Genomic DNA, 15132 nt, shown 5'->3' with positions numbered 1-15132 from the left:
GGGCAAAATACTTCACAAAAGGTCAAGGAATGTTCCAAAGCTAACTCGAAGAATGACAACATAATGACTGCTCCACGGGTAGCTTATTTCTTTACGAAATGGGAATCAATAAGCTAGTGAGGGATGAAAAAAATATGGATATCTGGACCCAACATTGTCGACATATGCATATGCTCCTTCTTGGTCGACGTAATCTTCTTTCTTTGAAATTATTCCCTTGTTTATGTTGTGCGACGAACAACGAGGACACACATACCCGTCCGGAGGGTGGGTTGGCCATCTTCTGGTTTCCAAGTGGTTTTCTTTGTCTTTTTTTTGCCTTTTGTCCAGGTAACCTGCTGTAGCAAGCATTCGCCAGTAGGGAAGCATTCTTCGTTAAGCTTACCGGGAGTTTTTCCTTTCTCACAAAACAGTTTTGTTATATGATTTTTAAAAATAAAAATTAATCAAATTAAAAAATGTTTGGATTTAAAAAGATGTTCAAATTTTTAATATAAAAAACAAATTGGAAAAAATGTTCCAAAATTCTCAAAAACTCATGATTTTTTTAGAGTCTATATTTAAAAATTCTTGTAGAATTTAAAAAGAATAGTGAATTTAGAGAATTATTGTGCATTAAAAATGTAATGGAATTAAAGAAAATGTTCATACATTTAAAATGTTCCTGAATTAAAGTGTTGATCACGGATTTTTAAATTCCCACCAATTTAAAAATGTGTTCAAGAATTTTTTAAAATAGAATTTGAAAAAATCATGGAATTTAAAAAAACTCGCAATTTTTTTGCAAAATTTAAAAAAACTTGAATTTAAGAAAATGTTTGTGGAGTAAAAAAATACATTCACAAATTTATAAATGTCCGTTACTAAAAACTTTCTCATTTAAGTTCTAAAATATAAAAAATACTCGTGAATTGGAAATTGTTTCCAAATTTAAAAACTTTTTATTGAATTTAAAATTGTTCCTGAAACAAAAATAAGAAAAAAAGTATGAACAGAAAAGATAAAAGAAAAGAAAAGAAATCAAATAAAACAATTGCACAAGAAAGCCCCAAGTGGGCTGACCCATTAGGTGGGGACGGGTGCGTGATGTCTCTTACCCCGCCCTATGCATGGACTGTTTTTTAAGGGTTAAAACACTTTATTAAACTATTATAGAGTTTGAAATACAAGCAATGGATGGCGCGGCCTTAGCCGGATCATGTGCCTCAGAATTAGCTTCTCTCATTTCATGCTCAATCCTGGTTTCTTTAAGGTCTTCAATCTTTGGTTTGATTTCTTCAATAATCATGGTGCTAGAGCCACAATATTGTTCCTTCAAATGTTTCACGGTTGCCATGCAATATGCCGCCGCTTGAACTTTTCTCAAATACATATCAGAGGGGAAATTCAGGCACTCGCTCCATGACATTTCATAATCTTGTGTACAGTTAATTTCAACAAAACCATAATCGAAGCACTAGATATGTTCCCTGCTCGTGACGACACAGTGTAGCAATGGCACCCTTTTCTTGATTCCTGGAAATGGGCGCATCACTGTTCATCCTAGAGAAATTTTGTGAGGTTGGCTTCCACCGTTTTATCCTTTGCAAATGTCTAGATGGATTCACATTCTTGGCATGCTAAGGTAACAAAGCAAGGTCGCCAAATATTTCTGGATAAAGCACAATGTTGATAGTGAGGATTGGAACTAGTGTTCATGTATCGTTTTGCGTCACGGCCACCAAATAGCTCATAAGCTAACCAAAGCTTTAGTGAAATCACCAGCATTTGATGACTCTCTGAGATCAAGCAACAACAACCTTGCATCTGACTGTTTGCATGCAATCAAGTGCTCAACTAGATCTTCGTCAAGAAGGGACCAGACACACTTTGCCCGGTTACAATCTATTAGAGTATGTCGCCACGTATCTTGTGCACCATTGCATAGCAAGCAAACATCAATGTCCAACATATTCCTCTTGAGTCTGACATGACCAGTAGGGATAGAATTCCATGGTAACCTCTAAGAAAAATATTCAACAACTTCCAAAACTTTGATATTCCAAAGCAATTTCCATTGCCTTGGTTTGCGCCTTGGTCTCACAATGTCGCTCATCCCTCAAGCCAGTCCAGCCTCCTCCTTTTTGTATCACCAGCGGCCGGCAAGTACATCATACAAAAAATGCCACTACGTTAGTAATGTCATGCCTAGCTATCAATGATATTCCAAGAGCTGAGGGAGATGTTGAAAATGACTTTGTATCAGGTTCCTACATATGCTCTAACAATCGCTCCGTGTTCCATGTTCTAGTCACGCTATTTAAGATCTAAGATAATGTCCAGTGGGTTAACCAAGCAGGATGCAGCGCTCTGAGTAGATTATCCTATGGTGGCCAATTGTCATCCCAAAATAGAGTAGATAGAATGGTTGTTTCCAACTGAAAACTTAAAAGGGGTGTACATGGCTAGTTGTTCTAAACCCTCCAGGTTGCTTCCATTCACCAAAACATTAAATGAAATTATCAAGACATAATTTGTTATCTTAGAAACCCAGCTTGGTTTAAAAACCATTTTCAACAGAACGGATTCAAGGTAGGTCCACTCTACTCAATAGTATGCCTTCATCATTGCTGCTTGTAAGCCTCAAGCGATGCGCTAGAGGGTTGGCCCATTAGCACTCTACTTCACTCATTAGTTTGTTCTGCTCTTTTTATTCTTTTTTATATTTTCGAATATTCTAAATATATATATTCCAGACATTATACTGCTGAAATTTTAAAAAATCTTCACCATGCAATTAGAAAAAAATTGTAATGCAGTGTAAAAAACACGTCGATCATTTTTTTGAAGTTGATTCAAAAAATGTTCGTGACATTTAAGAAATGTTCACGCATCTAAAAATTTTTCCATGACATCTTATTAAAATTTTCATGAAGATGTAATTTTTTTTGTGTGATTTCTGAAAAACAATTGTGTACCTTGCAAAAAAATACTCGTGTCATTCAAATCAGTTCACGCATTTTAAAATATGTTGCATGACATTTTTAAAATATGCTCATGAAATAGAAAAAATTTCTTGTGTAATTTAAAAAATATTCATCACGTATAAAAATGGTCATGAAATTTAAAAATTGTTCTAGCACTTAATAAATGTCTGCATGTTTTAGAAAATGTTAATGAATTTTTTGAAAAAAAACTTCAATGTGTGTTTAAAAATGTGCACCGTGTATAAAAAATATTTGATTTCTATACAACAAATGTTCAATGTGTATTCAGAAAAACATGACATGTATATTGAAAAAGCAAATGATAGATAAAAACACATCTTAAAGGGAAAAAAGCACGTAGAACCTTCTCCAAACCAGCCAAAACGGGGCGGAAGGTTCCACGACCGGTTTCCGAAAACTGCTTCTTAGGTCGGCCCAGTTTAGCTCTCTCGTGTAGACGAGGCTACTGTATGTATCACAGTAAGCGATATATAACTTTTGCGATTCATGATATCTACCTATTCGTGTGTTGGTAAAAATTATGTTTCATGATCCTAGTTCCCGCAGGGTGGATAACTTTTAAAATTAACTTTCATGGCATTTTAAAAAAAATGTTCATGAAATGTAAAAAATTGTTCACATGATTTTTAAAAACATTAGTAACATATATAAATTGTTCTAACACTTAACTAGTGTTTGCATGTTTTGAGAAAAAAATGTTCATAACTTTTTACAAAATGGTCAACATGTGCTTGAAAAAATTTCTAAGTGCACTTAAGTGATGTCCAATGTGTATTTTACAAGTTTTCAACATGCATCCGATAAATAATCAACATGTATTTAGAAACTTTTCAATGTATATTTTAAAAATGTTCGATTTGTATACAAAAAATATTCTATGTATATTTAGAAAATGTGAGATGTATTTTCAAAAAAAGAAAAAGAAAAAAATGATAGAGAAAAAGACATAAAAGATAAAAAAACAAAGAAAAATACCAGTATAACTTTCTCCAAACCGGGCCGGAACCGGGTGGAAGGTTCGAGAAACCATTTTCTCGAAACCGCTTCTTGGGCCGGCCCACTGTAGTGCTCCATATAGGCGAGGCTATCATATGTATCACAGTAAGCGATATATAGCTTTTGCACTTAATCATATCCACCCTCCGATAGCCCAACAGACTCACTACCATACACGCAAATCAATCAGTCTACACTTCCAAGAAAAGAGACAACGTTTCCATTTCACTCAACCTTCGACCACCTTCATCCCACGCTTAGAACGCCAAGAAAACCGGGGAAATCGGTCCGTTACAACCCACGCATGCAGGTCCATCCTTCCCTCTAACAACGGGTTTATTTCTTCAAGGTTAATCAAGTCTTCCTTTTTTTAAGAGAAAGGGAGAGGGGTTGGTGGTGGAGGAGGAATTATTTAATGGTAAATGAAATCGACAATACAGTCTAATGTACATGAGTATTCTAAAGGTATATGTGGTGTTAAACCATTAAAATGTGGTGCCCCGTTACAACGCACAGACAATTAGCTAGTTAGTATTAAAGGGGAGTTTGTACGTCCCACCAGGGCCCCATAGATTGAAGTATTTTTTCACGATTCTCTATTTCCTTTTACCAACTACAACGTCATCCAGTTTGATCACATCTTCTTTCTTTCTTAGTATGCACTCACGTGTTTTCCCAGCAGATCCACTGCCATAAAAAATTAAATCAATCACCAACCAAAAATTGTCTCCAACAGTAAATCAAATTTACAATACCATCTAACGTACATGAGTTTTCTATATATTATACATAATCGATGTTAATCCAACACGGGCAATTAGTTAGTTCATTTAGCTGGAGCTCGATCCCCTCAAAAACAAAAATGGAGTGTGATGTGCGTCAAGGGTGCATCCTACAGTTGGGGTTGCATCCTCTGATCAAGAGATAATCAAACACGAACTGCAACATATACAACCTAACAATTAATCCAACTTGACAATTTTCCTTCCCACTAGCACTCCTTGCAGCATTATTTCCATGTACAGTACACACTGTTTTTGAGTCAAGCAACTAGTCTTCGACTCGAGTCGCAACTGCCAAGTTGACTCAAGATGTCGACTCGACTAGTTGGATCAGTCGAGCGACTCGATCGACCAGTCACGACTAGTCGTGGTTTTTTAGTCGAACGACTATAATTTATTTATTAGAGACTATTAATTAGTATATCATATACTATGGTAATTTTATTGATGGTCAGGTTTGTATTACAGACTATTAATAAGTATCCCCTCAGTTTCTAAATATAAGACTTTTAGAGATTTCAATATGGACTACATACCGAGCAAAATGAGTGAATCTACACTCTAAAATATGTATATGTACAACCCCAGAATGACTAGTCGACTCAAAAACATTGACAGTACATACAGATCCCACCTCCACTCATTCCTACCATTGCAGGACAATTTATTCTTTCTTTCCTTCAAAACACATGTTCGAAAATGACCTTGGAGACATGTCCAACGAATACATGGGGAGGGCAGTTAGCGGCGTAGTAACAGCTCCTCACGACGCTCAACAAGGTACGCTTTGGCTCACTGCTCGCTCCATCGCCGTGCGCCCGGAGGACGTTCTGGGTGAGTTGCTGCATACCCGCCTCAATTTTCTCGTCCAGGTGGCTCATTGTCGCCTCGCTCCTTTTGGTGTCCTGTAAATAAATTGCATAGTTAGTTTGACAGATGTCAGATGTGTGGCTCTGTTTCTAACGAAAACGTGTTGATTCACAGTTGGTATGTACATGGGAATATTGCTTGCATGGAGCAGATACAAAAAAAAAGACGATAAATTCTAGCGCCGAACTAAAATAAGTTATTATAAGCTAATTTACAAGCCAAAACTAGCATGAGATCCCTAATGTTTTGGAGCTTGCTTCAGAGCATGCTTCAGTTTACACATGTGGGCTATTCATTGCACGCAAGTAACCAAGAAAGGGTGAGAATACTTCAGTGATCTGTCATTGTGTTCAGTTCTTCAAATGGGAAAAACACCATCAACCATGTACGTATCACAAAGTTCACTAGAAAATATGGCAAAAAATATATTATTTGAGCGTAAAAGAACTACCTCAGAAAGTAACATCTTGTGGTGAAGGTTGTCACAAATAGAGGACGCAAGTTGAATAAACCAAGCACCATCCATGGTGTTTATCATCGATGATGCTTCACCACTTCGTCCACCGCAAATCTCAATAATTTTCACTAGAAGCAAACATGTTTGTTTATCGTGAACCATGCATGGCCCTGCTTGAACAACACCTGAAATGCAGGTGTCATCCTCTCTGTTTTTCTGTTGCATCATCCACTCGATCCACTAGAGGTCCAAAGAAATATATTAGAATGTTTACCAAGAGAACATTCTGGCAATTAATAACTCTAATAAAAGGTGCAATTGGTCGTTCAACTTACAGCACAGCGTAACAAATTGTTGATGTACGTTGGTCCTTCACCAACAGGTAGTGCCTCTTGTGCCAATAAATCAATAAGCTGCTCAAGTGCCCCCACAAGAATGTCCTCTTTTGCATCTCCTTTACGCCTGGATGGACAAATTGTGTCATGTGAACCATATTAAAAAAAGTGAAAAGACATTATAAATGGAAGTCCATGTTTTCATAAAGACATTAAATGAAGCTACATATGCAAGTTTGAAGGTCTTAATTTCTAGATAGTGGATGTTATGTTTGCATCACAATTGTCCACCTGTGGAAATCATCTACCAAATTACTAGTATTAGTTTGCCATTTTTCTTATCAAAAGAACAATTGGTCAAAGGGATCCAGTTAAGCATGTAAATACTTATCATTTGGTGCGATGGTTTAGATTGAGTAGTGATGCTCAGTTAATGTGCTTACCATGATATATTACTATTTCCTTCATAGATACCACCATGCATAAACCGTTCCATCATTTCATTACCCAAAAAATTGCTACGAAGGTATTTAGTAATAATGTTGGCCAGCACTGACACCTTGGCCCATGCAAGTCGCTCGATGGCACGGCTTGGCTCGAAAATGCAAGCGGCGGCTAGAAAATAAACTCTCAAAACATCCCTTAAAGTCGCCCCAAAAATTTCGAGGCCATTCTTAGTAAACCACCTAAATACATAGAAAGACATGTTATGCAGGAAAAAAATTAGACGTAATTAGCAAAATGTTATGTGAGATTAATGCGTACTTTTGTAGGCCATGCCACTCTAGCTGATGTTGGACTTGGCAGCGATTGAAATCACGCTTTGCCAACTCAAGATAGGTGTTGTTGTTCACAAGTGGCATCCTGCCAAAACCATTCAGCATATCAACTCTGGGATCTTTCCTCAACGAGTATGAAATTAACCAATTGTTGGAATTCAACCATTTTTTACCTGTAGAGTGTCTTTCCAATCCAGACATCATTATCACCACCATATTGATCTAGGTAGACTCTTGCTTCTACATGCGGTAAGCTTGCATACCATGGGAAGTCCAGTGTATATTTTACCTATAATCATACATAAAGGTATTTATATTCTTGTTCGTATCCAGATAAGGTTATTTTGTTTCACAATAATAAGATAATAATTTTTTTTAATATGCTAACAAGAGAGTGTTTAAAATAGTCATATTGTATATGGAAATATCAAGTACAATTCTTTAAGGGTTTCAAAAAAAATTAACTATCAAGTGTCGTCAGCAATCAAGCCAAAGATTGTGAGAGTTATGTTTACTTCCTAGTCCATCTAAACCGATTGATTGGCAGGATGGATGTGTTTACCTCGCCTGGTAGATCCTTAGCAATGATCCATTTGTCTCGAATCGTGCCATGGGCTTCCCTTTCTCTAAGGAACTCATATGAGAATCTCCCTGCACGCTGCAACAAGTCCTCTCCGGGGAACCTTACCTGAGAGGCCCTGTTCAGGTTGTACATCCCAGTGACTGCTTGCGTTGACTGCCCGACGAAACAGAAGAACTCCCCGTCCTTCTCAAACTTCTCAAATACACCTGTGAATGAATCAAAATGTCAGTTTTGTTTGTGACATGAAATAATTATTATTACTCTGCAGAGTATGTACAGCACGATACAATATTTGAGTTTGCAGGGAAAAGGGGGTCATACTCGGGGAGACATTGTATCCATGTAGCCGCAGCAGCCGGAATGCCATGGATGTGTCATCCACGTCTATTACAGTGGAGTTCCTCGCCCAGCCAATCCCCTCATCAGTCCAGTGCCTAAAGAGTGAGTATAGAGGTTAGAAGAAACTTTCCTCATGAAGCGACCAAAAGTTTAAGATTACCATGCTATTGTTAACAACACACAGTTATGAAGGAGAAATTAAACCTATGAACATAGTCCAAGCACTGTTTGATTTCTTGCTTGAAATAGCGCGAGATTCCAAGACGCTCCAATCGATCGACGGCCCAGATGCGCTCAAAGAGATCGACCGGGTAAACATTGGGAACTGAAATGTGCCAATCAAGATGAACAATGCACACAGGATCAGGAATTACCCAAAAAAAGAACTCAATCCCATCCAATATTAGTGTAGTTAATGGTCATGGATCTCTTACCTCCTCCGTTGAATTTCTTGACGATTCTGTCGATGTATTCGAAGCATTTCGGGTCACCAGTTTGCATGAGAGCATAGGCTGTAGCCGAGGGAGAATAGAGGAAGGACCCATCAGTAGACTGGAGCCTGAGGATTTTCTGCCAGTCCACCACAGGCATCCCTTCAAGGGAATGCAGGATCGACGTTGGAATCCTGTGCATCATCTCCACCGGAATCCTACGGAAGTAATTAATAATTAACTAGGAAAACTGTGAAGTAATCTGCATCTCTGGCATGAAAGGGGATATAGGGGTACCTCTTGAGCTTCACTTCTCTGTTGGCATATATGCGCTGCAGAGCATGGTCGTCATACGGGAACCCAATGCCCAAGCTCTTGGCCACCTCCAGGAGAGAAGGGAACGCGATCTCGAAGCCAATGGGCATCAACTCTAGGTCTTCCTCGGCTAGCCTCCACACGTTCTCCTCTAGAAAAGAGAGCCCTGAAAAGAAAACCAGGATGCATCATGCATACATTTAGTTGAAAGACCTTGCTTCATTTGGTACTTTAGCAGAACAGTTGCGTGTATCAGTTTGTAGATTTGCAATACCTCTCCTGCATTTATCAGGGCCAAGAGACCACTTTGTGAGAGCCACGAGACAGGCAAGGGTGTTAATGACCCTGTCATAGGCGGAGAACAGGGCAGCGTCTCCCCAGGAGCCGTCTGGGAGCTGGTTGTCAAGAATCCACCGGAGGGTGGTGGGAAACTGGGGGCTGTCACTGTCATCCAGACTCGGCACCAGAGCGACCCAGGCGGTGTCGTATACCGAGACGTTGATCTCGCCGTCACTCATTGACCCCAGCATCATCCTCACTTGGTCGACCAGTGCCTGCTCGAACTCTGTCCCAGGAATCACACAGTAGTCGTCGAGTTCACATGGTTCCTCAGTCCGTTCTAGAATCTGAATATCGTTTCTGACAAGGTTCGTTTGCAACCCTGCAGTTACGTCGAAACACACAAATGATTAAATGTATCCAGCGTAAGACATCACATTCATTTTGAATTAACTAGAATAATAATGCCTCCATGTGCATTAACATGTTACCAAATTTCAGCTCCAGGTCCAGTTTACATGATTGTAAATTAAATTCAAGCTATACAGACTGAGATTGGGTTAAGTTCACCTAGGATTTTATTAGCTGATCTGCTGATGAAAGAACGATGGCAGTGACACTGACGGTAACGAGAACAATAGTAGGTCGAGAATCTTTCTATCATCAGACTTGACTTTAAACTGCAGAAGCATTCTTTTGTATAATTGATGCTTTGGGATCTGGTAAGAAAGCTACATCATTGTGCTAAAGTGAACTTCATATAGGTTCGGGTTCCTTCTCTTCTTGATGCCAAAAAAATAGTCGTTGATGAACCGTTGTCTCGCCTACTAGTTAACGTGTTGTGTGCTCCAAAAGAAAAAATCTTAATCCTAGCCTTCTCTCTAGTATACCCTTTTCTCATGTTTCTGTGCACTCTATCAGTATAAGTGCGACTCCTCTTGGCGACAAATGGCATGTCGTGTCGTTTTGTAAAAAGGACCTAGAGACGTTGACAGATCATTTGTTCTTGTCTCACCTACTAATTAATGTGTTGTGTGTTCCGAAAATCCGGATCCTATCAACTCCTGATTCGTTGACTGATCATTTGTTCATGTCTCGCCTGCTAATTATGTGTGCTATAATTGGTATAGCACGTACCAACTCACCAGAGGCCATTCGTTCCTTGGGTAAATGAGTAGCAGCATGTGTAATTGAGCTCCAAATATGTTAATTATGTGACGTGTACTCGCTAAAGAGGAACATAATAAAAAGGACTAAAAAAATATATGTACTAATTAGCTGCCTACAGATTGGAGTACATAGGCTGGCATGATGGCAGATAGCAAAACAACAGACAGTAGAAACGGGAGATGGCCAGCTGAGATTAATTAGTAAATTAGTAATGTTATGATACTTTCCCAGTGCTAGCTAACAGTAGACAGTGACACTAAAGCGAGCGATGGAGAGAACAGAAGCATAAAACAAACACAAGGTCACTGGGTCGCAGACCGAGTCAAGGCAACAATACCATTAGCACTGGATACTTTGGTGGCCTGCGCAATCTGGAGAGCGACACGCGAGCCGGCGGTTTCCACAAGGGCAGCATCTCCTTTGCCGTGGAAACGGCATGGACCTGATTGTTCAAAGAGAAAGCGATCAGAATCAATCTCACGACAAGAGCCTATGTCGGTTTCGTTCAAATTCAACACAGCATCCCGACATTTGCCTGCGGTGGACAGGGCGAAACGGTCACGAGCTGCAGGCATCACAATTCGCGTGTGTTAATGACAGACAGGAACTCCTGCAGCCGTATCCCCGCAGACGTGGCCGGCACACGAAGAACCGCTAGATCCACATAATTAATCGCGGTACACACGAAACATCATACGACAGGGAAACCAGCGCCTTGTGCCAAAAGCACGATAGAAAGCGACGTCAATTGAGCACCTTTGACGACGAGAGCACGCGGCCGCGATCCATGGCCGTAGCCCAATGGCAGCCATGCCGGCGGCAAGAGGTGTAGCTGCATGCTGGATTCTGCACTGCACGTTCCTCAGTCCGCAATGAACAGCACTCCTCCAATTAATCCCTCACAGCGCCGAGTGTTAAGAATGATGACGAGTTGTCGATAATGATGATGACGATGATTGGTGATAAAGCAAAGAAGGGGTAAGGGTGGCAGCTAAGGAATGAGCGAAGAACGGCACGGGGTTACTCAGGAGGGACATGTATGTGTGCCGTGCAATGTGATTGCAATGCATATATAGAAGGATACATACTACCTCCGTTCCAAAATAGATGACTCAACTTTGTACTATCTATTTTGGAACGTATTTTGGAACGGAGGGAGTAGATACTAGAACACAAAGGACAAGGGGGAGACGAGTGTGGGAGAAGGGAATGATTCCTGCGCGGCAAAGGCCTCTGGTGGTGGACAAAAAAGCTTTGCGGAACGGGTGGTGTGAGGGCGAGGGTGAGATGCTCCGCCCCATCACGCCAAGATGCCACCCCATAGCCGGCCCGGGAAGGGAACCAGATCCTTTTTCTTCACTCTTTAGCCGGTAACTGATCCGCTTCAGTTCCTCTGAATTCTGCCGTTCCGGAGCGGAATGGGAAAAAGGGACGCGCGTGGATGATCTGCGCGCGTACGTGTTGCTTCCTTGCTGATTATGTTCGGTGGCGGCACGAGACGGAACGAGGAACAAACACATGGCATGAGCTATGGCTAATCTGCGTGCGGGGCGGGGGTAGGTTGTGTGTGTGCTACCTTGGGCGTGCCTGGCCGCGCGGACGCTCGGAGGAAGCCGCGCCGCCGGCGGAGATCAGCTGCGGCCGCCCGGCGGAGGCAGGGGACGCCGCCCCCGAGGCCGGCGGCGAGGGCGGCCTCGGGGTCGCCGTCGCGCGTGGGGCGGCGGGCGGGCGGCCGCGCCACGGGCTCCCGCCATCAGTGCTGGAGCGCCTCGGCGCCGGGGGAGGCGGCGGGCGGGGGATCGATGGATCGGGACGGGGAGGGGACGGAGGGGAAAGCTCTGTTTTTTCGACCGCAGCCGCGCCGCTCGCCAGGGTGGACCCCGCGTCGTGCCATCCCTCCCCGAAATTCGGCGCTAGTTTCCTCTTTTCCTTTGTTGCGAGCCGCCGGATTTCGGGTTTGGGCGGCGGCGCGTGGCGTTTTGGCCATTGTCCGCCACGGCTCGCCTATTTTTAGGCCAACTCCATCGCGCGATCCCAAACGGACGTCCGGTTTGGCCGGATTTTGTCCCTGGATTCGCCCACGTCCGTGTTTGTTCGATGGGTCGTGGGTGCACCCAACACGCGGCCGCACCCTAAAACCTGTCCGGCATGGACGTGAATAAAAATAATTTAAAAACTTAATTGAAATGACTAAAAAGGTAAATAAATGCAGTTAAAAAACATAAAACATATATAGGGGTTACGGCCACAAAACGGCCCAGTTCAGTCTACTTAAACGACCCAGTTCATAATTAACATAAAACCAAAAAAACGCCCCCCGCGTGCGCGCTCCTGCCGCGCCCGTCGATGCCATGGCCGTCACCGTCTTCACTGGCCGCCGGTGTCATCGTCGTCGCTGACGAGGTCGATGTATTCCGGCGGCGTCCACAGGTGGGTCGGCGTTCCGTGGTGCACGGGGGCGACGGGCTGCAAGGTGGTCGGTGGTGCCTGCACCACTTCCTCCCGAGGCGAGGCCTCCCGCTCCGGCGACCGCGGCGGCGTGGGGCACCAGTTCACGGCCCCCAGGGCAGCCGCCATCTGCTCAGCGGAGCACGAACAGCTCCACCCCTGGCCCACCAGGTCAGGGTGCAACGCGGCCACCGGCGGCTCCTCGGGGATGGCGACGTCGCCGGCCGCGGAGAGGGCCATCGTCGCCTCGAGGTCCGCCCATTGGTGCTCGTCGCGCGTGTGCATGGAGTCCTCCAGCACACGCGCCATGAGCCGGGCCTCCTCCTCCGCCGTCATGCGAGGAGGTGGGGGTGGCGATGGAGATGGTGACGGCGACGGCTTGGGCGTCAGGCCGCGGACCCGCGCGCCTGGGGAGCCGCTCGGGGCTCACGCGGCCGCCGCGGCCCCGTCGACGTGCTGGCAAAGAACGACGCCCGCCGCACGTCGTGCTTATCACGGAACCACGTGTTCCCCAATGTCGAGTCGGGGGCGTACCTCTCGTCGTGGTAGAGATCGTCCGGGAGAAGGCGGCGGCGGCGCTCGATCTCCTAACGGCGCGCACGGCCGCTCTGCGGGACGGGCGGGATCGGCATGCGGTCGGCCGACAGATGCCAGTTGTTGGGGAGGTGGACGTCGCTCCAGGGCAGCGGCGTCCTCGTCTCCCAATAACGGCGGCAGACGGCCGCCTCGATATAGTGCCGGTCGCGCGATGGAGAAGGCGGGCGGCGCGGGGGCCCGACATGATGGCGATGGCGACGCAGGCTCCTCTTTCTTCATCGAGCCGTGGCGGCGTCCCGACGAGGAACCAGCCTCGCGGTCGTGCTTGTCTTTGCGACCGTAATTCCAGAGGCCCATGGCTGCGGGCGGCCGGCCGGCGAGTTCTTGGCTAGGATTTAGATTCGGCGTTGTCGGGTTTCGAGAAGGCCGCGGGCAAGGGCGAAATTGGGCCTGGGGCAACTGGGGCTATAGCCCCAGGCGTAGCCCAACTAGTACCTATAGCCTTAGTAAATTTTGTTCAGAATTTTAACCTTTTAAAGGCCCAGCCCCAGGCATGTATACCCATCCGCAGGCTTCAGCCCATGGATCTCCAAGTTTCTCAGCCCACTAAGCTCTCCAACTGTTTCTCAAAAGGAAAAGCTCTCTACCTGCTCGGCTGCACCTAAGATTGAAAACCAATCGGTGAAAGCAAATGAATCGCCGAGCGATTCGATCAGCTCGGCTGACCAAGCCCTCGCTCATGGCTGCGCCGTCTAATTTTTGTTCCAGTTCAGATCTGCTTTGCCATCTACTGCTCTATTCCCAGCCTTACACTACCAAACCGGCTGGAAAGGTAATTTCTGCCACGTGTGATCTAATTTTCTTCCTTATTTTTTATGTATCAGTATAAATCAATTATTTAATAATGTCAAATTGTGTAACGTCAATCAATTATATTATCAACGGGAATTATAAACCAAAGATCAAGTGGACTTGAGCAATTACATCTTTTTCAAGCAACGTCCAACCAGTCTACATCTAAGCATTGACGATATAGAGATCATACTATGCTATCAAAAAATGAGGAAATGCAAGGGGCTACTACATGTCTACGTCATGCACTTCGTGATAATGGTATATTATATTCTTATTTGGTAAAATTTTGTATTAAGAATTTGACTTAGTAAGTGTACTGATTCCAAATACTCAGTTTTATATTTACTACTTTACGTCTTCATTAATTTGGTACCTACATTTGCAATGATGCATCCTTGTAAATTGTTTATATGTTTTATCGAATTTGCTCTTACAACATTAGAATACATATTTCATGCTTATAGCATTGAATTTGTATGTGTGGTATTTGGCGTTATTTATAGCAGCTTAGTTTTAGCCCTAGGCTTTCGGAAATCCTGGTTCCGCCTCTGGCCGCGGGGTGGCGTGGGGCAGTGTGAACGACGACCCGTCCACGCCTCCCACTTAAAGAAGGACGGCGACCGTTCGACGTACAGATGACAGGTGGGGTCGCCCGCTTGTGCGCATTGATGTGGGCGGGAGAAAGGTAGGTGGCCGCCTGCCACGCGGCCCCGACGCGGACGAGGCGCGCATCTGTTTGGTGTCCGTCGCGACCCAAACCCGGCGTAAGTTTGTGCTTGAAATGGGTCAGCCCGGACACAAAACGGACAAGATGGGTCCGGGCCGTCGCGCGTTGGGCCGCATCATTTGTCCGTTTTACCCCAAACGGATGGGGCCGGACAAGATAGGGTCGCGCGGTGGAATTGGCCTTACGACATGTATGGAAAGGTTTTGGGGGGTCGGGGGCCTAATTTTGAAAGTTGGTGGCGG

At 44.1% G+C, this 15132-nt stretch overlaps 1 protein-coding gene across 1 annotated transcript; it reads right to left on the bottom strand.

Annotated features, from left to right (window-relative positions):
* Positions 1–5387: 5387 nt before the first annotated feature.
* Positions 5388–11358, bottom strand: LOC119331265 (ent-copalyl diphosphate synthase 1, chloroplastic-like). The gene is made up of 14 exons (XM_037604437.1): positions 11080–11358; positions 10661–10765; positions 9149–9535; positions 8857–9040; positions 8563–8777; positions 8333–8453; positions 8111–8223; positions 7769–7995; positions 7380–7495; positions 7193–7291; positions 6871–7113; positions 6428–6554; positions 6087–6332; positions 5388–5670 (listed from the first exon to the last, which is right to left on the bottom strand). The coding sequence occupies exons 1-14, from the start codon at positions 11159–11161 to the stop codon at positions 5446–5448; spliced, it is 2490 nt and encodes an 829-aa protein (XP_037460334.1). The 5' UTR covers positions 11162–11358; the 3' UTR covers positions 5388–5445.
* Between the last annotated feature and the right edge of the window lie 3774 nt (positions 11359–15132).

Source organism: Triticum dicoccoides, chromosome 7A, assembly GCF_002162155.2.
Source record: "Triticum dicoccoides isolate Atlit2015 ecotype Zavitan chromosome 7A, WEW_v2.0, whole genome shotgun sequence".
Lineage (NCBI taxonomy): Eukaryota > Viridiplantae > Streptophyta > Magnoliopsida > Poales > Poaceae > Triticum > Triticum dicoccoides.
The sequence above is the reverse complement of the archived record's forward strand: the minus strand, read 5'-3'. Positions and strand labels throughout refer to the sequence as shown.